General features: G+C 40.3%; 1 protein-coding gene across 1 annotated transcript; it reads left to right on the forward strand.

The window, feature by feature from the left end:
* On the forward strand, positions 1–20,787 carry unm_sa1261 (un-named sa1261). The gene is made up of 4 exons (XM_035181652.2): positions 1–244; positions 11,263–11,482; positions 16,880–17,082; positions 18,628–20,787. Exons 2-4 carry the CDS (start codon positions 11,311–11,313, stop codon positions 19,444–19,446), a joined length of 1,194 nt encoding a protein of 397 aa, XP_035037543.1. The 5' UTR covers positions 1–244; positions 11,263–11,310; the 3' UTR covers positions 19,447–20,787.
* The last annotated feature ends 843 nt before the right edge of the window (positions 20,788–21,630 follow it).

Genomic DNA, 21,630 nt, shown 5'->3' on the forward strand with positions numbered 1-21,630 from the left:
TAGAGAGAGCGAGAGAGGGAGAGACAGAGAGACAGAGAGAGAGACAGACAGACAGACAAGCGGTGGTGGAGGTCTCTGCTTCAGACTCACTGTCTCTCTGCAGGATCCATCCCCATCACAAATATAATCATTGGTTCATAGTGTTGCTGTTCGTCTCATCCCTGTCAGTCAGGTGTGTGAGGGTTCCTGGGAGCTGAGGATTCAGTGTGCATGGGTTGATGCTGCAGGCTGCACATTCTCAGAGGTAACACATCTCTCATCAAATACGCTCCTTTATTCTCCAGCTGTGTTTTCATGCATGCACCCTCACACTGAGCTGAGGTTGTGTGTCTGCTGTTGTGTTGCTGCGCCGCTGTGTGTGTGTGTGCTCACCACACTGAACCACTGTTGTGTTTACAAGCCAATGGAGGACCTCACACTGTTTATTCTACAAATTTAAACTCTGTTGTTGTTATTATTTTATTTTAATTTAAGTTTAATTCTTTAACTTGCACCATGTGACCAAACAGTGACTGAGCAGAACAATGGAGCTGCTGTGGAGCTATTGTGTCCCAGCTGCACGTGTGTGTGTGTGTTTGTGTAATCACTGAATGTCTAATATGGTTATTGACATTTGTAAAATTATTGATCGCACATTCTGCATTTGTGCACACGCTCACGTGCACACACCCAAGTGCTGCCTGGGGTCACATGCACTGCAGCTACAAAGGATGTGAAGCAATGCTTTGTGTCTGCAGAGCTGATTCCCACTTTATGTGTTGGACGTATTTTGTGATTTGTTGTGATTTGTCACTTCGAGGCCTCCGTAGGAAAGTGTCACCAGAGACACATAAGGTTTTCAGTTTTTGTTTAGAATGATAAGTGACCTTTATTTATATCACACTTTTCTGGTCCCGGACCGCTCAAAGCTCTTTACAGCACAGTTCACCCATTCACACATTCATTCATACAGTGCAGTGCAGCACTTCCTCTAATCCACATCTCTCACACACTGTCAGCACAGCCGTCCAGGGCAACTAAGGGTTCAGTACCTTGCTCAAGGACACTTCGGCACGCAGAATGGGGGGAGACTCAGGTTGAACCTTGTAACCTCAGCTTCCTCAGGTTGACGATCCACTCTCCCTCCTTATCAAAATGGAAGAAGAAGAAGTGAATGTCCGCTCTGGGAACTTTGTGTTAAATTTTTTCAAGATGTTTGATATTTCACAGAGAATAAAATGAACTGACTCATCTACAGCTCAATGGATACTGACAATAATCATTAGTCCTACAGCTGTTTCATTGTGAAACGCTGGTTTTCACATTGCACTGATGCACACGTACACACGGCATACAGAGGAGACAGAGTCCAAGAAGAAAGAGATGGAGATCAAAGGGGACAAAAGAGGGAAATGTTGACTGTAGCGAGGAGTTCACAGCGGCAGAATCGGGTTGGCATTAAAGCAGTGGCCCAGTGATGTGCTGCCGAGCGTGCGGGCACAAAGCCTCCCTGTTTGCAGATGCTGTGGTCCGAACCAGTTAAAGCCTGGCTGCTTTGATGTGCTCCGAAGCTCCATGAGCGCCGCGGGAGCTGACCACCAGGGGCCCCCACCAGCGGGGCCGAAACTGCAGGTTGTCGCACGAGGCGCCACGTCCACACACGGTTGTGCTGGCCAGCAGGATGGAGTTTTACTTCTACAAACATTTCCAGGGGAGAGAGGTGCTCACGGGGCAGAGATAATCCCACTGGTTTTGTTTAGTGTCAGCGGGCAGAGTCGGAACGTCTCACTGCACATGTCAAGTTCACTGACTTTGACTTGAGTAAGTAAGAATGAGAGGACGGAGCTGAAAGCTTGAACAGTCTGATACAGCAGTGAAAACTATTGATGACGGAACATTACTCTACTTTTACTGTTGACTGAGCAGGTAAAGATAGTTTTGTTTGTTTCGTTCAGTCCGAATTTGCACTTTTGAGGCAGTTTCATGAAAATGTGTAGATTAGGATGGAGCAGCGCCTCCCCGGCCCCCAGGCTTGGCTCACTGTAAACTGAACACATTGAGATTTGAACAAAACAAGAAATCTAAAGGTTTCACCAGAGAATTTCTCATTTAGGGAGAGCTTCCACTTTCATGATGCACAGGTTGTGTAGGGGGCGCTGTTAAGTTTGTCTAGAATGAATGTAAAGTAAAGCCCCAGCCTCGAAACGTTACATTTGTTGAAGGATTTTCCTTCTGGCAATTTTGTTTGTTTTCAATATAAGTAGTAGAAACAATATAGTTTCATTAGATCAGATTTTAACCTTTTCAGTTGTCGTGAAAAATCTTCTTCTGAAGTATTAGTGACGTCACACACGACAAAGCACTTTACAGCCTTGCCTTGTTTCTTCAAACTGCCTGTTGTCGTGAGTCTTGAATATAGTTATTAACGGCACCAGCAGCTAAATTAGCCTGATTTACATTTAGCTAACAAACACGATCATACTGCTCCCCCTGCAGGTGGTCATTAGACTCAGTCTCAGAGAGTCATGCTGACACATGACCAATCAGCAATCAGCACATTTTAGCAGAACGATTCATCTGAAGATCACCTACTCAATTATTTGAATTTATAATACAATTATAATCAGTCTGAAAAATGCAGAGCCTCAGAGACCACAGTGATGTCTTCAGTTTGTTGTTGGACAAAGAAAGCAGATACTGGACATTTTCTGTTTGAAAAGTAACTGTGAAGATGAATCAGTTTCTGCAGGAGTGAGCTGCTTAAAGAGAAGTGCTCAAGTACAGGAGCAGAAGTCTTATATGTTCTGTCAGCAGGTCTGACGACCGGAACAGAGAGAAGGCCCCTGAAAACCTAATGTACTTTTTTTGACGGTCCACCTGCCCACATTGTTATGTATGAATCTGCCAATCAGATTTATTTACTTATTAACTGAAGGCGCCTGTCCCAGATCGTTCCGGCCCACTTCAACTCCTGATTGCAACCAAATCGAATAGTGGAATAGTTTCAGTTTTTATTTTGTGAATGTCACAGAAACATTCACACACTTTGTCACATTTGACTTGTCTCGTTCAAACAAAAGGCTAAAACTTATTCATTCAGAAAATATTTGCTGATCTTGTCTTATATTCTCTGGTTTCAGCTCCAGTTTTCTGTTTTTTTTTTCTTCAGCATGAGAAGTAACTGAAAGAAATAACCAATATATCAGTTATTGCTTTTATCCACTCTCACCCTATATATTCAGTTTTTTCTTCTAAATCAAAAAATAGTCCAAAGAAAAAGGCTGATATTTGCTTGAAAAGAGATTTATTGACTTATTCAATTATATCTATTGAGTATTTTTCTGTCAGTTGACGAGTCATTTCAGCTCTATAAGCCTTCAATTTCCAGTCAAGCATACAAAAAAATCCACTGTGTTTACGAAGCCGTCTCTTCCTATTAAAGCAAAATACAAATGTCTCAGGTAAAAAAAAAATCAGGTAATTAAAACAAACCTGCCCGACTGGCACAACTCAAAATCCACTTCTGTCGAATCAGCGACTCTTACCTGCCTCGGATTTTATGCTGAAGCAACAATAACTAACAACCAGTTAATCTTCAGTGTGTTGTTAAAGATCAAAGAATGTTGCTTTTTCTGTTGGAAAATGAGCAGCTCAGCATCAGGATCACTCCTCACATCACATTCAGTTCTGCAGCAGAGACTCGGACAGAGGAGACGACAGATCTTCATTTTATTCCGAGCTGCCTGCACCGTCAGAGTGTATGAGTCAAGCAGCTCAGATTTCATTTCCTTTGTCGCGTCGTTGTTTTGTGGACCCGTTGGAACAGATGTGAGCCTTTCTCCTCTGGTGTTTGTTCTATGTTCATTCTCATGTGGTCGCACCTAATGATGCAGGACTGGTTTCACAGGCATTAGTCTGTTCCATTAAAATAAGCTCTTTGGGTTGTTGGCTTTTAATGTTTTATATTACACAGAACAAATTTATAAGTGGAGGTGGAGGTGACGCTTTGGACACAAGAACCAGCTCCTAATATCATACAGGGGACATGGTGCTCCTGGCCGTCAGAGGGTCAGTTCAATTAATGACATGTAAAAAATGTTGGTCAGTCAGGCTCTTACACAGTTAAGGCATAGCATAGCATAGCATAGCATAGCATAGCATAGCCACAAGTCTATTCAGCAAACTCGTCAGCACCTTTTATTTCCTCACTGCGACTGCGTGAAATGTAAAAACAGTGAAAGTGAAACCAGGACATGACGACACAATGCGTCATATGGACAGAAAACATGGAGGCCAGGCTTGTCGAGCTGTGGCCAGAGTTTATCTGCTCGTGTCGGCACACAAGAACAGCACATGTGGTCAAGGCAGAGTGTTTTCCACTTGTTAGCATCGTGAAAGGAAAAGGCTGACTGGTACCTCCAGTGGGACCAGTCGGGTCGTGGCTTGACTTTTGAACCGTACAGTATGAGCACATAAAATCCAAAGCGTTGGTTATGCGGTTGGTCTAGCAGTATTTTTCAGAAACAGGTTCAGAAACTTAATGACCTCTGTCAGAGAGTCGTGCAATTTCAATGACTTAGTCGATGTTGAGGGACATTTTTGAACATTTTCGTCTTTTTCTTGTAAACGGCACTTACACAAAGACCCTTCAATGCCTCCCAGCAGTGGTGAAATGATGATGAACGCTCACCTTCATTCTGGTAGTCAGTCAGTTACTAGCTTTGTTAGCCCTTTTTGCATGACGGAACAATTTCTTTTATATAATCTTATGTTTACATATTCATCTCATTATGCTCTTTAATCTTGTTTCTGCTGCTTTTTATGTTTATTTAGCTTGTCTTCTTTTTTACTACTTGTGTTCTTGTGTTCCTGCTGTGCAGCTTTTCTTTAACTGTCATAAGTTGCTGGATGCTCAAATTTTCCTGATGGGATCAAGAAAGTATCTTAAGAAGAAAACGTGCCACATGCTTTCTCATGATTGTGTTAATCACTAAAGCACTTTTTCCACTGATCAAAAAATACACTGGCTTTTGTCTGCGATGTTAATGGATACAATCAGCATTCATAGGTTAAAATGACTCTGGAGTAGACACATGCTTTTAACTCCTCTCCTGGCAATGGTGAAGGAACCATTTAGACATTTAAAAGACCTGCATGCACCTGCTAATTTTGGAGTAAAAGAGGTGTAGGTAGGGATTTGATGCAGAGGCTGTCAGGCTGTCAGGTTTTTGTTCAGATTGGCTTTGTTTTATGACAACTAAGATTTTAAAAGTTGTACAATTCAACCTGAGGCTAGATTCCACATCAATCCATGTGGTGGTTATTGAGATATTCCAGTGGGGGTTCGTCCAGCAGACTGTCCACAGAACCTCCTCAATTTAATTTAACAAGCGATGATGAATAGTTTTCCCCCCCCCCCCTCTCTCTGGAACCCTTTGCAGCACTAAAATACTTTTATGGAGCCACATATTGTTTAAGACGGTAGCACTTGTTCATTAAGTGTTTTTCAGTCGGGCGACATATTGATTTAACATTACAAATGATTAATTGGGTGCTGATCTTTTTACAAGTCGATGTTGGCTCGAGCACAAATGAGGTGGCAGAGGCAGTTCTTTTGTTCCTGCAGTGCTTAATGCACAATCAGAGGGAGACGGTTACGCAGCACTTTTATCAGGTTTGTCATGTTTATTGTCCGTCACGTGTTGTTTTAATGTCAACTGAATCAACTGATGTTCTCCAAAACATGAAGAAAGCAGCTTCTTAGATTTTTGCTCGATTTTTGGTCTGAGATTTTGGTTTAGCGAGCAGCACAATGTCTGTGCATCTGAGTCACAAGGTACATACTGTATCTTGGCAGCATATCAGCGATGGTCCGGGGCCATGAATAGATTTGTAAACACGTGCCATGATCTTAAAATCTATCCAACACTAGCTGAAAAACTGCAGGGACTTTAGAACAGGAACAATCCGATCTATGCTTTTTGTTCCAGTCAAAACTCTGGCAGCATCATTCTGTACGAGCTGCAATTGATTTACTGACTTTTTGGGATACCTGAGTGCATTGCAGTGCAGGAGCTGAAGTCTGCACCAAATAAAAACCTGCACAAGCTCCTTTGTGTGAAGAGGTAAAAGAAATCTTCTGACCTCTATAGTTATTTCCATGTTCTGTGACTAGAAAATTAGACCAGTCAGTCTGAACTATGATGCACCATGCTCTTTTCTTTATTTACAGGCTTTTAGAAGTGCCACAGCCATAGTCTGGTTGTAGACTCCAGGTCAGGAAAGTGATGCCAATGCAGATTTACCTGAAACTCTCTCAAATGACAAGTAGAGGACGACTTAACTGGTTATTAAAAGAAGTCAGTTCCTATAGAAGTCTTTGAGAAATTTGATTTATAACGTCAGTTAATAATTTCCTAAGGAGTTTATGCTGTCAATGTCTAGTTTCAAGTGTCAAGTAAATATGGTTACTTTTAAAAAACCAAGATGGCGCTGGACAAAATGCCAAACTAGAGTCTTCAAAGCGGCAGTTCACAAACAAATGACTTCACACTGAGTTGATACTCATTTTATGAGTCATACTATATATGTTCTAGGAAAGTTTTAATTTGAAATATTATTTAAATTCACAATAGTTTGAATGTAATGGATTTCTGTAATTATGTGTCTTGCTTTTGTCTTAAATTGGACTTTTGGAAATTTGTTTCCCATAATGCTTTGAGATAAATAGAATATAATACGTGTGAATTCAGTAACTAAAAATGTAACTTAAACATATATTTGTTTACACAGTTGCAAATTAGCATCATTCAAAATACACAGAATTAGCTGTTCACAGTTTCTTTCGGCATTATCTTCATGGATGTGCAGACAATGATCACTGGTTTCTTTGATTCTGAATGCAACATAAAATGTGTTGATTATGTAGTTATGAAAAGCATAATTTATATGTCCTAGACAGATTTATGGATGTATGCTCATGACAGTCATTTGTGATAATGATATACTTGGGAAGTGTAAATCATACTGAATCTAAAAATATCTGTCTAGCTCTATCCTGGTGCATTGGGAGGTTCAAGTTCTTTTTTTTTATTGAAACATGAAGCTGCAATATGATAGAGAGGGCAGCTCTACCTGAGAGGCTTGCAAATAATCCAACCAGTCATAGCCTGATCAATACTGGATTTGTGAGGTATATATACGTACACAATACATATTATGTATGTCATGTATACATAAATAACTAGCATACTTAACTTAATTTCAGAATGATCCTTGCAAAAAGTTTTAGCAACATCCAAGGTACCATGTATGATTTCTCATTATTTTTTAAACAAATAAATAAAAGTCCAAATTCTAATTTATCTTTGTTGAAAAAAAATTGACCATGTCTTTCATTTTCTTTATTGAAGTTTCTATCAAATTTTATAATAAATTTCAACCATATTTCCTGAAAATAGCCAAAAGAAAATGAAAGTGAATGTGCATCTCCAGTCCATATGTCGATAATATATGCTGAGGTTGAGGTTGACAGATTTAGAAATTGAGAGAAATTGTACATATTGCAGACGTACATGTCAAATTATAATGAGTAAGTGAAATCACATATACAGCTGACTGAAAAGGAGAGCACCAAGAATTGAACCTTGTGGTACTCCAAATGAAAATATCTTCTTTTATCAAATATTTGTCCATGAACACAATTAATATACAAACTTTATACTAGTTCCTTGTATTTCCTTAAGATGTGTGACCAAAATACAGAGTAATTGGTCCATTTTACAATTGGAAAATCAACAGTTGAAGTTCAACAAGTGTTAAGATTCTAACATGAATAGGAAGCGTAGTCTAGAAGGAACTGGTGAAAAGTTAAAGCAGATCATCCAGTAGTTATGGTAGGAATGACACCTTCCTGTTGTAGGTGTAAAAAGATGAATGGATGTTCATTAACACTCTTAGCTCCTGGACCTCCATTTGCAGTCAGACTAAACCACTCACTTTCCTCCTGTGTGGTTCAATAGGCAGGTAACATTAGCATGGAGGTGCAGAAGTGGAGACGAGCGACAATGACGCAAGGCAGGTTGGCTGAGTTCCAGCTGTGCTTTGATTACTGATGAGCATTTCACTGAAAAGAGACAGCTGGCGGTTCTCGTCCCCTCTTGTCGGGGAGGCAAACAGGGCTTGGTGTTCCTTGAGGGCCTCTAGGAAGCAGCCGTGGCACGGCTACACCGAGAAGGAGCTCCTGGGAGCTGCAGCGCACCGAAGATGCTTCTAATTAGTGCTGCTCGTGACTGCTTTCATCCTGATTTCTTTGATATGACGGTAGCGTGAGAGCACATATGGGCATATACTTTTCCTCAGCATCTTATCGGCTGAGAGAGAGAGAAATACATTTGAACCTGTACATAATACATGCATACATGTCAAGGCTGCCATGCTTAAATGAAGCCAAAAATAAAACAGGGGACTGGCAGCAGTAAACATGTTGTAGCTTTCAACAAAATGGTTTCTCTGGGCTTTAGTCGTAGCAGCTGAATGTATCAGGAACTAAGTGATTCACATTAAGTTTTCACAATATCCAAGATGCTTCACATGAGGCTTTCCTTGTTAGGTTGAATAATAATAAACAAACAAAAAAGATGTATTGTTGATTTGGATCAACTAGTGCCTGTTCTAAACCTGCCTGTTTGTAACGGGCTGTTTTCTTTTGTCTTCAGTTATGTGTTGTAAATAATTTTAGGAACATCTCTTTCACTCCATCTTCTTCCCCCTTTAACATTTCTAATAATGTTCAAGCCACAGGCTTTATGGTCAGTTTGTTAACGTTCCACTGTACTTTGTTACATTTATCCATTTACATCAATACATGAACTCTTCCACCCCTGCCAAGTGTGTACTTTTATTGCATCCTCCATTTTCCTTGAATTTCCAGTGTTTCTGCTCAGTGTCCTTGTCTCAACTGAATTGAAGAGGCACATAAAAACAAGTGTATGGATTCATACTTCTTATTATTGATAACATCTGAAGAGCTTTACTTGTATAACCCGAGCCTGGTTACATCGCGCCGATAAAAACATTTGCAGAGTAACCACTCTGTTCCTTTTTTGAAAAGAGTATGCTGTGCTTAATGGCAAGAGCTGGATCGAAGAGCTGTGTAAAGACAAACAGTCAAAGAAATGAGCCCCTCCTGGAGCTGCCAGCATCTCATTTGAAAATGCTGAATGCTGAGGTGAGATGCACTGCTCTTCAAATCCAATCAGAGCCGTATGAGCAGCAACAAAATCCACTTCACTATATTGTGTTGATAATGTGGAGTCTGTGAGGCGAAGCTGTGAAGATAAACTGTGCAAAACGGTCACAGTTTATTACAGAGTTTGAATTTTAATTGGACAACTCTAATCACAAGACCAGACTGTAAAATGAAGAGACATGTGTTTGCAGCTAGAAACACTGTCTGCCGCATCCATTTGTGTTTTATTGACCTTGTCAGACAGATGCTGAGCGCACCAGTGACTGACGGCTTCTCCTGCACTCAGCTGCCTCCTCATTTTTACCTGCTTGTTCCACTTTCACACTCAGCACTTACAGTTTGTGTTTACGGCAACACAACTCAGTTTACTTTGTGAGTTAAAAGATTTTGTGAAGTATTCCCAGTGTTCTCAAATTCCCATTGCATGCCTTACAATACTATGACTTTTTTCTCACGTGTTTGAGGGGTTTGGGGGCGGCTGTGGCAAAGGGGGTAGTTTGGCGGTTCGATTCCTTGGGCAATATAGTGAACCTCAAAATTGCCCCTTGGTGAATGGCAAAACAACTGTACTGTAAAGCACTTTGCCTGGTAATCAGGATTTAAAAAGCGCCATATAAATACAGACGTTTTCAATACTTTCTTCATGTTTTTATGCCTACTATTCACTATGACTTTTGTTATGTTTTTGATGCCTTACTATAGTATAATTTTTTATACCTTACATTATTATGACTCAAGATACTGTGACATTTCTATTTATTACCTGAGACACTATAATGTTTTTATGTATTTCTCTACCCTGACATTTTTATGACTTACTTTGCTGAGACATTAAAAATGTCTGCCTCTGCTCTGACATTTTCACGACTTTATTTAACTAGTACAAAGACAATGTTTTCATGAGGAGCAGCGGTTTTCTTAGTTTATGATCAGTTTAATTTGAATGAATGAATGAATGCAGTTTTTATCAAAGAAGGAACAAAGAAACCAAACAAACGTATACAGTATGTTTCAAGACTGTATACGTTTGTTTGGTTTCTTTGTTTTCACGCATTTTACTTTAACATTGTCAGCACATGCTCCCACTGCAGTCAAGGGCTGTCTTATAGAGGGCACAGATGGACCTGATGCACCGGATGTGGCTCGAGTCCCGTCTCATTTGACACTTTCTCATCCCTGTTACTGAGAGATGGTGCAATTCTGCTGCACCATCAGGGCTGCGAAAGTTTCTCCAGTCATTCAGACATGTAGGTCGCCACGGGTTAATGAACAGCAGAGGATAGAGCAGATTGGTGTTGTTTGGCTTCCTCTCTCAGTAGCAGTAGGAGAAAGGGGAGGAGGAGGAGGAAGGAGGAGACAGATTTGCTGAGAATGGAGGGCAGCAGGCGACTGAGTGGAATCATATCTGGTCAGAAGGAATAGGATCTTTAGAATTTATTCCTTTGTGCTAAAATCATTGTATTATGAGTCAATAAGTTTACATGAAACTGTTTCCTATCAGTCAAACGTTATACCCATGTCTTTTTTAAGGGGACCTAGATTCAACACCCTTCAAAACTTTGAATTGTTGAGCTTTTATTTTGAAAAGGTTTGACCTCGGGTTTGAAGATAGTTTTGATTACTTAACAGTCCTCTAAAGACCCATCAAATAAACTTGTTTATTCGAATTTAGTACATCCTAAAAAACCTAGCCTTGCTGTAGTTTAATTATTCTTGTTTGTTGTAGAAAAGCCACAAAATCAAAGTGCAAACAAACACTATTGACACCTCATTTTTCATTTTTGTAAATTCTTTGTACTGGATCCCTGTGGTCTCAGGAAAAAAAAAAAAATCAAACCACAGGTTATATAACAATTAATTTGGTGTGCACACAAAGCTTTCTCATTTCCCTGTGATGGTGATAACAATTCATACGTGTGTGTGTGTGTGTGCGTGCGTGCAGTACAATATGTGGTGTGTGGGAACGGGGATGTGGGTGGATACTGTTCCACGTTTTGAACCCTGCTTTCCTTCCTGCTCCTCCTGTTCTACAGGAACCTCTCCAGACCAGCCCTCAGCCCCCGGCCCACCCCACCGCAAGAATGAACTCCTTGCCCCATGGCTCCCGCGCCTCCATCGACATCCTGGAGGAACTCCAGCTGATTGCAGCGCAGAACCTGGAAAAACTGGACATCAACAAATACTATGAGGTCGTCCGTGAACTGGGCAAGGGCACGTACGGGAAAGTGGACCTGGTTGTCCACAAAATCAGAGGTAACGCGGTGCTGCAGCTAATTATTTATTTATTAAATTAATAATTTAATAGTTTTTTTTCTTTATTGGACCCAACAAAGTTTGCCATCACTGAAATCTAGAAAACTATCCCATAGGAATATTTGAGAAGCTCAAAAGGTGAATGTTTTGCAAAAGAAAAGAGTTCAATGATTAACAAGTTAATTAGTTTAGTTTTAGTATAATTAATCAATCAACTAATCTATTCAGCTCTAGAGTCAGTTTCTGGGAACCTGAGGAAGTAACGATGGTGAATGTCAATAGTGCTGCCAGGAGGTTAATCAGTCTTCTATCTGAAAGCCATTGTTTGAAAAAGAATGTCTGAACTTCTACTTGGGTATTCAAACAATAATAGTAATAATAACAACAACAATTATAACCTTTATTTATAAAGCACTATTTATGCAATAAAATGCAACACAAAGTGCTTCACATAAAAGCAACATTTCTGAACAGTATATTCTTGCTACTTTTACTTAAAATAAATACCAATAAATAATTACCTGAACACTTCCTGTGTTTGATGATCCAATGTTTAGTCCATCTTTCTTTGGGCGGAGCAGGAGACATGTTTACATTCCTAAGCTCCAGCACATTCTCTCCTGTGGGTGGACAAAACTCACCTCCCTCCAGAAATGAATTCAGATTTTGCCGTTTTGCAGTTGGACAAAATAGGATATTTTTCTATTTTATGGATCTAAACTTTGAGATTCAGACGAGGAGGATGGAGGCGTTTTACGTACAGAGTGTTCAGAGTGCAGCTTTAAAAGGCTCCATTTCACTTGGGTATCACAGCAGCATTATCTACTAAGAAAACCACAAAGAAAATTGTTTATTGTTTCCTCTTAAACATGTGATCAGTGCTCTTGTTCAGCGTTTCCTTTTAGAAATAAACTCTGAAAGCCAACTCTGCAGGTGACGTACGATGCCTTTTAAGAAAGAGATTTTAGGAAAGATCAGGATCCAGACTTCCTGAATTCACTACTTTACTGACAGAAATTAAGTTTAACCTCCACACATTAAAAGCCAAAATGTTGACCATCTGCTCAGAACCTCATGATCTTATATGAGGCACACAAGGCCGACGCAACGCTGCCCGTTCAGAGTGTCCTTTAGTCACAGAGATTTTCTAAAAAGGTACTAAAATGTGCTATTTTCTGGGTGCATGAAAAACCACGTGAACCTGTGGTTTCATTATCGGCGAGTGTCATGGAAATCTTCTCCGAATCAGTCTGCCCTCAAACGCCTCATGAATAAATGTCTCAGTATAAATGTCAAGCCAACAGTGGAAACACAGTAAATAGACTGAAGGAAAAATCGGTTCTGACCCTTGAATCCTTGAAACTTGAAACTAAATCTGAAGAATTTTTATTTACTATGCAATATATGATATATGTAGTTGGCACTAGTGCATCATTAAATAGGCCTAAAAGTCAACATATTACAATGAACTATATTATAGCAGCACAGCTCTGCTATAGGAAGATATACAATTTAATTATTGTTAAGGTTCTTACATTCAATATAATGAGGTTTATAAATAAAGATTTATTTTTTGTGTGCAGTAGCATAGTGCTTTATTTTCTACCTTTTTTTCTTTAAAGAAGTGACTGAAACCTGATTATGAAAATAGTTGCAGATTATTTTCATGTTCTAATAATCCATTAAGTGATTTATCACTGGTGTTTTTTCCAAGAACCAATATTAAATATTCTCTGGATTCTCAAATGAGAGAATCTAGTTCTGAATTTAAAGATGTTCAGTTTTGCTGTTTTACTGACACCAAACACTGAGGCACACTATACAAAACATTACAGGACATGAGGAATGTGCTTAGTTACCATGGAGACATTTTGTAGTTTCATTTCCTGAATTCACATTCAAATTAAAATCTGCACATTCTAAAGTTTTGTTGATGTCATCCTGTGCTGTTATTTTTACATTTTCTAAATAATCAGTCAGATAAAAAATCTGCAGATAAATTGGATAGTGAAAATAGGAGGAGGATGCTTTTTTATTACTATTATCAATAGAGGTTTGTTCAGTTCATGGCTTTACTGTTTGAAAAGAGGGTGACTTTCTTACTCAAGGGTACTTTAACAGTACAATTGTTTTTAAACAGCTGCCTGATTGTTACGACCCGGCTCGCTAGGCAAGAGGAGGTCACATTAAACCAGATGATTTGGGATATAAAAAGAAACTCGTTTTGGGATTAAATCACAACACAGGTAGTGAACTAATGAACTAGAAAAACAAGCCGATGGGTGCTATTTTGAAACGAATAAGAAACAAATATAACAAAAAGAGGACTCTCTGCACAAACAACCTAATGAAAACCAAAATGAAAAGAAATCCTCACTAACAAGACAACTGGTTCAAATCAAAAGACAAACAAAAATAGCACCCTGCTCCTAATGTCTCTAGAATACAGCTCTCAAACAATTCTGGGTGAATGAGGTAAATTGGCATGCTGTTCACACACAAATACAAAGCAAATACAAATACAGCCACCATGACTGACCAGCTGAACAGAATTTATACCGCCAGCCTTAAGTGATTCGTCATGATTGGAGGCTTGTGGTTGATGCCGCTCCAATCCGGATCCTCGTCTCCACCACCAGCCAGGAAGGAGGAGGAGCATCTGTCAGGACTCCACAGGATACAGAGACACATAGAGACACAACACACTAACATGGACAGGGGACGGTTACGGCTGTAACACTGATTAAAAGACAACAATTTACAGTACACACACATTCATACAGTGCATCTATGTGCCAGAATTGCCGTCAGGAGATGGGGGGAGGCTGGGATTGAACCAACGACTTGCTGGTTAATGGACGACCCGCTATTTCTCCTGAACCGCTGCTGCCCCTTATTTAAATGCAGGGAAATATACAAATCTAAATAGAATATAAATAATATATAGTGTTAATAGAATATGTACAGAGAGAGTAGAATATATACAGTGAAACAGACTGCACATGAGCCATTGATTTGCACACAGAAGTACACAGTTAAGTCCCCTCATTAAAAATGTGTTGGCTTTATTTTCAAAGAGCCAAATGCAGATGGTTGATTGACTAATTTGTGTTGGATGAAGAACTGTGTTGTTCAGTGTGGAGATGCAGCTAATTATGAAACAATTGGATGGAAAAGAGACAAAAACCTTTGACAGTAACATTGTGGGTCAGTACGGTTTTAAATCTGGGTTAATTTAAAACTTCTGTTTCTGCCCCAAAACACTCGGAGCTGTGGCTTCACAGGCGTCAGCTGAGTTCCACTGAACAGATGGTGTTTATGTTTGCATATTAGCAACAGGCTGACTTAACAAAGACCCATTTTACATGAAAACACTAAACTACTGCAACACAAGCTGACACTTTCTCACTCCTGTGTGAATCACATGTGTTCACAGCGTCTTGGGCAGGACTGTGGTTATTTACTCAATAGTTGTACTGCAGAGAAACACACTGGGCTCATCACACTTTGTTGCACATGTTCTGGATGGTGAACACATAAATGTTGCTGCGCGTGCATGTTCATTTTATGTGTTGCTATGAAACCTGAAAGTAGCTACATCTCGCAGTAATGTAAACATGTTGGTCTTGAGGATTCAGCTGTATATACAGAAGTGTATACGTATACATCCTGGGAGAAACCGCGATGGGTTTAATGTCTGTAAATCTGCTTAGAAATCATAGAAAGAAGATCATTATTACCTGAGGAGGTTGTTTTCATGTGTTTGTTAGTTAGGTAGCAAGATTACACAACAAATACTTAACCGACTTCCATGAAATGTTGTGGAGGGGTGGGCCAAGACCTGAAGGAGAACACATAAAATTTGGATGCAGATCTGGATCAAGGTGAAGATCCAGGAACTTTATTTAACATTGTGAGATGACACTCTTATATCTCAGAGAACAACTCATGGATCTTGATGAAAACTGATAGCAATAAGTCTCCAAACTAAAAATCTGGTATACACTCTACTTAGTGACATTCTAGTTGTAACTGCAGAACTTGCCTGAGAATCATCACGTTTTTAAGTTTCTTCTATGACAAATAAATACAGAGATATTTGTCTGCAAAAACAGAACTGATAATGGTGCCAGTTTGACAAAATATATTTATATTTAGGCAAAAACTGGTGGATTCATGGTGTCACCCACAGCTAACTCACCGAATCCATAGCAACATTATATAATATTATAATTAATACAGTATCAAAATGAAGTGCATGAGAGAAGTTCATCTATTTATTTCTAAATGTCCTGTCAACATGGGGGAATTTAAGATGGAGAATTAGGACCATGAAGAAGATAGAGATTTTGAGGATAATATCTTAATATTAAGAGAATAAAGTCAGAATTGTGAAGAAAGTCACAATTAAGAGAATAAAGACGAAAATTAGTTCGGGAATAAGACATCACAAAACCCATTTGAACAGATGTGAGCAACAACAACCTCCTCCACTGAAGAGGCCATTTCCTCCAAGTCTGTGTGGGTCTTTCTTCAGAAAAGACTTAGTTTCTTGCTCAATCTTTTCAAAGTCCCGATACTTAAATTAATGTGGTTCTGATGTGACAAAGTATTATTTTGTTATTGCGGTGTAGGCATTACTTGTATCACGGCTTAAAAAACTAACTGTAAGCTCCCCTCCTCCACTCGACCTTTCCTAAAATGGCTGTAAAACCCACACAGCACTTTGCAGAGCTGAGGCGGTGGTATTGGAGAAGTGTCCCCTCTCGTCTCCGCTGACACGGAGAGGCAGACGTGGCAGCTCTCCAGCTTTATTGTCTGGGGTTTTTCTGCCAGCCCTCGGATTAGTCCTGGTAATTTCCCTCTCCTCTTGTTCTGGGGCAGTGAGAGGCTGTTGAGGTGAGTCAAGCCTCTGAAGCACGTCCTCCTTCTTTCTGTGCTCCCTCCACATGTCTGTGAGTTTGTGCAGCCCTTACACTATTATAGCGAGTGAAATGATTCACTTCAGGCTAGAATGAGACTCTCTTCTTCTTTTTGGATTTCTAATCTTGTTAGAGACTCTCTTTGAGGACATGTTTGCAGCAGTAAACATCGCTTTACTGCAAAATCCCCGACATGAAAGCAGATCAGCAACATCCTGGTCGCTGTGGGAACATCCAGCAGAGGATTTGAAATACTTACAGAATAAATCTGCTAGGCAAAAAAAAAAGAAGCTGTCAGGGTTTAACTGTGACACTGGAGACGTTAATTATTCATGAAATTTGAAGTGATTCTAATTAAGTTCCTCGCATGCAGTTTGGGGGCTGTGAAATAAATCGCTTTTATCGTGTGGAAAAGACTAAGAAGTGAGAGATGTGATTGGAAGTTACACAACTGTTCGCTGTCCGTGTTTTTCAGGCACGAAAATGGCCCTGAAGTTTTTGAGGAAGAAGACCACCAAGCTGAAGAGCTTCCTGAGAGAGTACAGCATCTCCCTCTACCTGTCGCCCTGCCCCTTCATCATCAACATGTACGGCATCGCCTTCGAGACAGACGAGTACTACATCTTCGCTCAGGAGTACGCTCTGGCCGGAGATCTGTTCGACATTATCCCTCCACAGGTGAGACAGGCGAAGAGGCTGGGTTGTAGGGTGGAAGTAAACAGATCAAAATTAGGTGTGGGGTTATAGCAGGAATGAAATGTTTCGCATGATGACTCTTCCGAATACGTCGCAAATCAAAAGTGTTGTCACCTGATCCAAGTACCAAATTGATCATGCTTTTTTAATGAAGTCATCTTGCTTTACACTCTTCTTCTGCACTGGTTTGAATCAGTATGTGTCTCAATACAGAGGCTTTGTCCTTCGGAGGGTGCGGTCTACCTGGCCCACAAAGACCGCCTCTTCCTGGGCAGTGTACACTGCAGAGGCCGAACCGAAACTAGACGGTCGGGTCTACAGAGGATTCGCATGATCGCTGTCACCAGCTATTTCCACCCTTATTGCTGTTACCTAGCAACAGAGCTGAAGTTGGACACGACAAGAACGTTTTAATGCCCATTTGTATTTATGCCTGTATTTATGTCTTCGGGTTGTCCATCCGTTTCATTCTCGTGGACGCGTTATCTCAAGAATAAATAAATAAAGTAAATTTCTTCAAATTTGTTACAAATATTCACTTGGACTTAAGGATGATCTGATTCGATTTTGGTGGTCAAAGGTCAAAGGTCAAGGTGACCTCACAAATATTTTTTTTTGCCTTGGAACATTTCCACATTTGGGCGCAAACATTCACTTCAGCTTGGATTTCATTTTTGTAACCAAAGGTCAAAGGTCAAGATCTCTGTGGCCTCACAAAGTAAATTTATGCTTTTCTTGAACACAATATCTTAATATGAGCTCGAGGAATTTAAGTTTGGTACACAAGTTCACTTGGCCTCTTGAATGTGATACCTAAAGACTGCTCGAGGGAACTTGGACTCAAAGATAAAGGGATTATATTTCAGTGGTCAAAGGTCACATTGACCTCATATGAATCTGAGGAGAACAAATTGCAAATGCAGCCTCTGAAGGATGCAGCCACTGAATTGAGACACAGCTGTTAGTCTGTATATAAAGATGGACGACATTACAGCTCCTCATTAGTGAAACCAAAGCGTCTCTATCACCTCCTGGTGGCTGACTACAATATAGGACTTAAACCGCGCCTTCTCCATGTGAATGGATGAGACATTGCCCACACCAAATAATCAAAGAGGATTGTGTTGTGTTGTGATTGTGAGGATGTTTAAATATACTGTTTATAAATGCAATAAGGGGAACTTAAAGTACAGTTACCAGACATTGTTGTGTGTTTTAGTTGTCGTGTAGGAAGCTTGCTATCAAGTTTGATAATGTTGCTAGCTTGATAGCCAGATATTGAAACAACAAAACGCTGATAGATACAGCTCTGTAGCGCTACTAGTGGTCAAAAGCTGCACAGGGAACCTTTAAAGACTAATGACCCAGTCTAGAAATCTGGTTTGCTAATTATGTGTGGTGACTTTGAGGTGTGGAACTACAGGACCACACAGCATCACCATTGGATGGAGAGAGTGACTGTAACCGTATAACCTGTACATGCGTTTGTTGCTATGGTTTCACTTAGAGTCTGCTCTCTGTGTTCAGGTGGGACTCCCTGAGACGGTGGCCAAGCGCTGTGTCCACCAGGTGGCGATCGCCCTGGATTACCTGCACTGTAAGAAGCTGGTCCACAGGGACATCAAGCCAGAGAACATCCTCATCTTTGACAAAGAGTGCCGAAAGGTTAAGCTGTCAGACTTTGGCATGACACGGCGTGCCGGCTCTCCGGTGAAGCGTGTTAGTGGTACAATCCCGTACACGGCGCCCGAGCTGTGTGATACCTCGCGACATGAGGGTTTCTGTGTGGACTACAGCACTGACGTTTGGGCGTTTGGCGTGCTGCTCTTCTGCATGCTGACAGGAAACTTCCCGTGGGAGAAGGCCATGCCGAACGACGGCTTCTATGAAGAGTTTGTGCGCTGGCAGCGTCGCCGGACGGGCACGGTGCCCTCACAGTGGCGCCGATTCACTGATGATGCTCTACGAATGTTTCGTAGGCTCCTCTCCATCGAGCAGGAGCGCCGCTGCTCCGTCAAAGAAGTCTTCAGCTACTTCAACCAGTGCTGGATGTTGGACACGGAGAACGGAAACAGCAACAGCAACGGAGGTTTAGCGAGCAGCGCTCCTCCACTGGACATCAGCTCGTCCTCATCTGAAGAAGACGTGTTAGTGGACAGACTGAAGCAACAGAGCTTGTCACCTGCCTGCGTGGCTGCAAAGGGAAGCATCATGATGGACACCCACTACTCCTCTATGTCCACTAACAGCTCACCGTCCTCCACCGGCAGCTATGAGCGGGCCAACAGGGAAAACAACGAAAGGGGACGCATCCTGGTGGCCACACCCATCGAGATCTGTGTGTAGAGGCTGCTGATGCTGCTTTACAGGCGACATGCTCACGTGTGAGGCCGGTGTGAGCCGAAGTCTGCGATTTCTCCGAGTGTCAGGAGGAGAAAAGTGTTTGGCATGACAGGTGCTTGGTGCAGAAGAAACTATCAAGAGTCTGATGTACACGTTGTTGTAGCTTCACTGTGGATTGAATCATTTCTGATGACGACAGACTCTGAGGAAATGACCAGAGAGGCAATTACACCCAGTAGCCTCCTGTGCTCTTTACTTGCGTTACTGAAATAAAACAAGATGTGAATCTCACTGGAATAAAAGAAAACTGAAGGAAAAAAAATGATCCAGAAGCAATATGTTCAAACGTTTGGATTAAACTAGTCTGTGAAGAAAAAAGAGAAGAATGTGATCAGCCAAGACTGATGGTACTAATGTGTGTTTATTGTCGTGCCCCATTGTCATGTTTGGTAGAAATGTTTCTGTGAAGTCTGTGTCTTTCTATTTTATTTAAGGTTAAATTATTTATTTATGTCCAATGCATATATTTATGATTTGATTCACTGAGTGGCGGCAGACATCTGAAGCTGCCTTTTTCTTTCATCTCTGAGAAATCAAAAGGAAAGTTTTAATTTCTTACAAAAAAAACAAAAAAACAAATCTGACTTTCACACAGCTTGTACTTAACAAAATATTCACCATCATATTGTTGTGGTCGCTCATGAACGTAGATGTATGTATCATGTACCCTTTTTTCATACAAAATGTCCTCTTCAAGTTTACCTGTGATGCCTCAACCCACTGTACAGTAGCAACCAACAATACAAACACTTGTGGTCAACAGCAAAATGGGTTAATCAGGTTTCTTCTTCTTTTTTTAACCAGTCCTCAGATTAATTCCAACAACCCTATACTTGGGAACCTGACAATTAGATACATACAATCATACCTTTAATAATCTGAGATATTCCCACTTGCATGGTAAATGAATTAGTCAATTAACCTTAACATAATTACTCGAGAGATATTTTGACTTTTTTCCTGAAAAATAAAGAATAATCCTGGAAATGTCCTCAAAATGAAACATACCAACAGAACTGTCTTTTAGCAGGAGTAGGATAAAGTTTAAATTCAGTGTTTGGGGAAACTACCTGATGTTTTACTGCCCTCTTAACCTTTTATTCTAGTCTGTTCACAGTATAATTCATTAGAAAGCTATAGCGGGTCGTGATGGACGAATGTAGAAAACATAAAAGTCTTTTTGGTTTTAGGAATTTAAATGTTTCAGAACTCTCTCTTTTTTCTAAAGTATTGCATGAATATTACTGTGGTCAATTTGTTGAAATAAACAACACAGTTGGAAAAGGACGCGTCTTTGTATTTTTTCTCTCTCAAAGAAAGAAATCATGAAAGAAGTTGGTTCTTTCTGACAAATAATAAGTTGTGGTTTTAAAAAGGGTAACTATGGCAACTACTGGTCTTCAACTGCAAAATATCCCAGAGAGACACAAAACCACATAGAAGAGAAATGACCACGAATACATCGAGTTTATCATGCAGGAGTGTTTTCTACGTGCCCAGTCTAGCAAGACAACAAACAGATGCAGAACAAATGCGAAATGATACAAACCGACCACAAAGAGTCAAAAACAAAAACTGCAAAAAAGAAATGCAGACACATAACTACAAAGACACACAACAACTGACAAATGACAGAAACAATCACAAAGATGAAATACAACTAAAAACAGATGCACAGACAGACACAAAATTACACTGATTCAAAATTATTAAAGAGACACAAAAAGGGACAAACAACCACAGAGATGAAAAACAACCACAAACTGGTGAAAAAAGACAACACACACTTATACAAAACAACTACAAAAGGGATGCAAAATGGCCACAAAGAGGCAAACCCCAATGCAAAAAGACTCAGAATGGCCAGAGACACAGAACTACAAAGACACACAACAACTGCCAAATGACAGAAACAATCACAAACAGACGGACACAAAATGACACAGATTCCAAATCATTGAAGAGACAAAAAACAAGAAACAAAATGATGCAAATCCAACACAAGGATGCAAAGTTCCCTGAAAAAGACACAAAACAGACACAAACCACACACCTGCAGGTCCTTGTGCCTGTCTGTACATCCATAGTCAAACATGTGGACTGCAATGGGTTACAGATCTTTTTTTT

This window comes from Hippoglossus stenolepis, chromosome 16, assembly GCF_022539355.2.
Source record: "Hippoglossus stenolepis isolate QCI-W04-F060 chromosome 16, HSTE1.2, whole genome shotgun sequence".
Classification (NCBI taxonomy): Eukaryota; Metazoa; Chordata; class Actinopteri; order Pleuronectiformes; family Pleuronectidae; genus Hippoglossus; species Hippoglossus stenolepis.

Bases quoted from the DNA above. Each gene is read 5' to 3' on its own strand.
- unm_sa1261 (XM_035181652.2), top strand. From the start codon at position 11,311: ATGAACTCCTTGCCCCATGGCTCCCGCGCCTCCATCGACATCCTGGAG. The intron at 11,483-16,879 runs GTAACGCGGTGC...CGTGTTTTTCAG, and splicing joins GGTTGTCCACAAAATCAGAG to GCACGAAAATGGCCCTGAAG. The intron at 17,083-18,627 runs GTGAGACAGGCG...CTCTGTGTTCAG, and splicing joins TCGACATTATCCCTCCACAG to GTGGGACTCCCTGAGACGGT.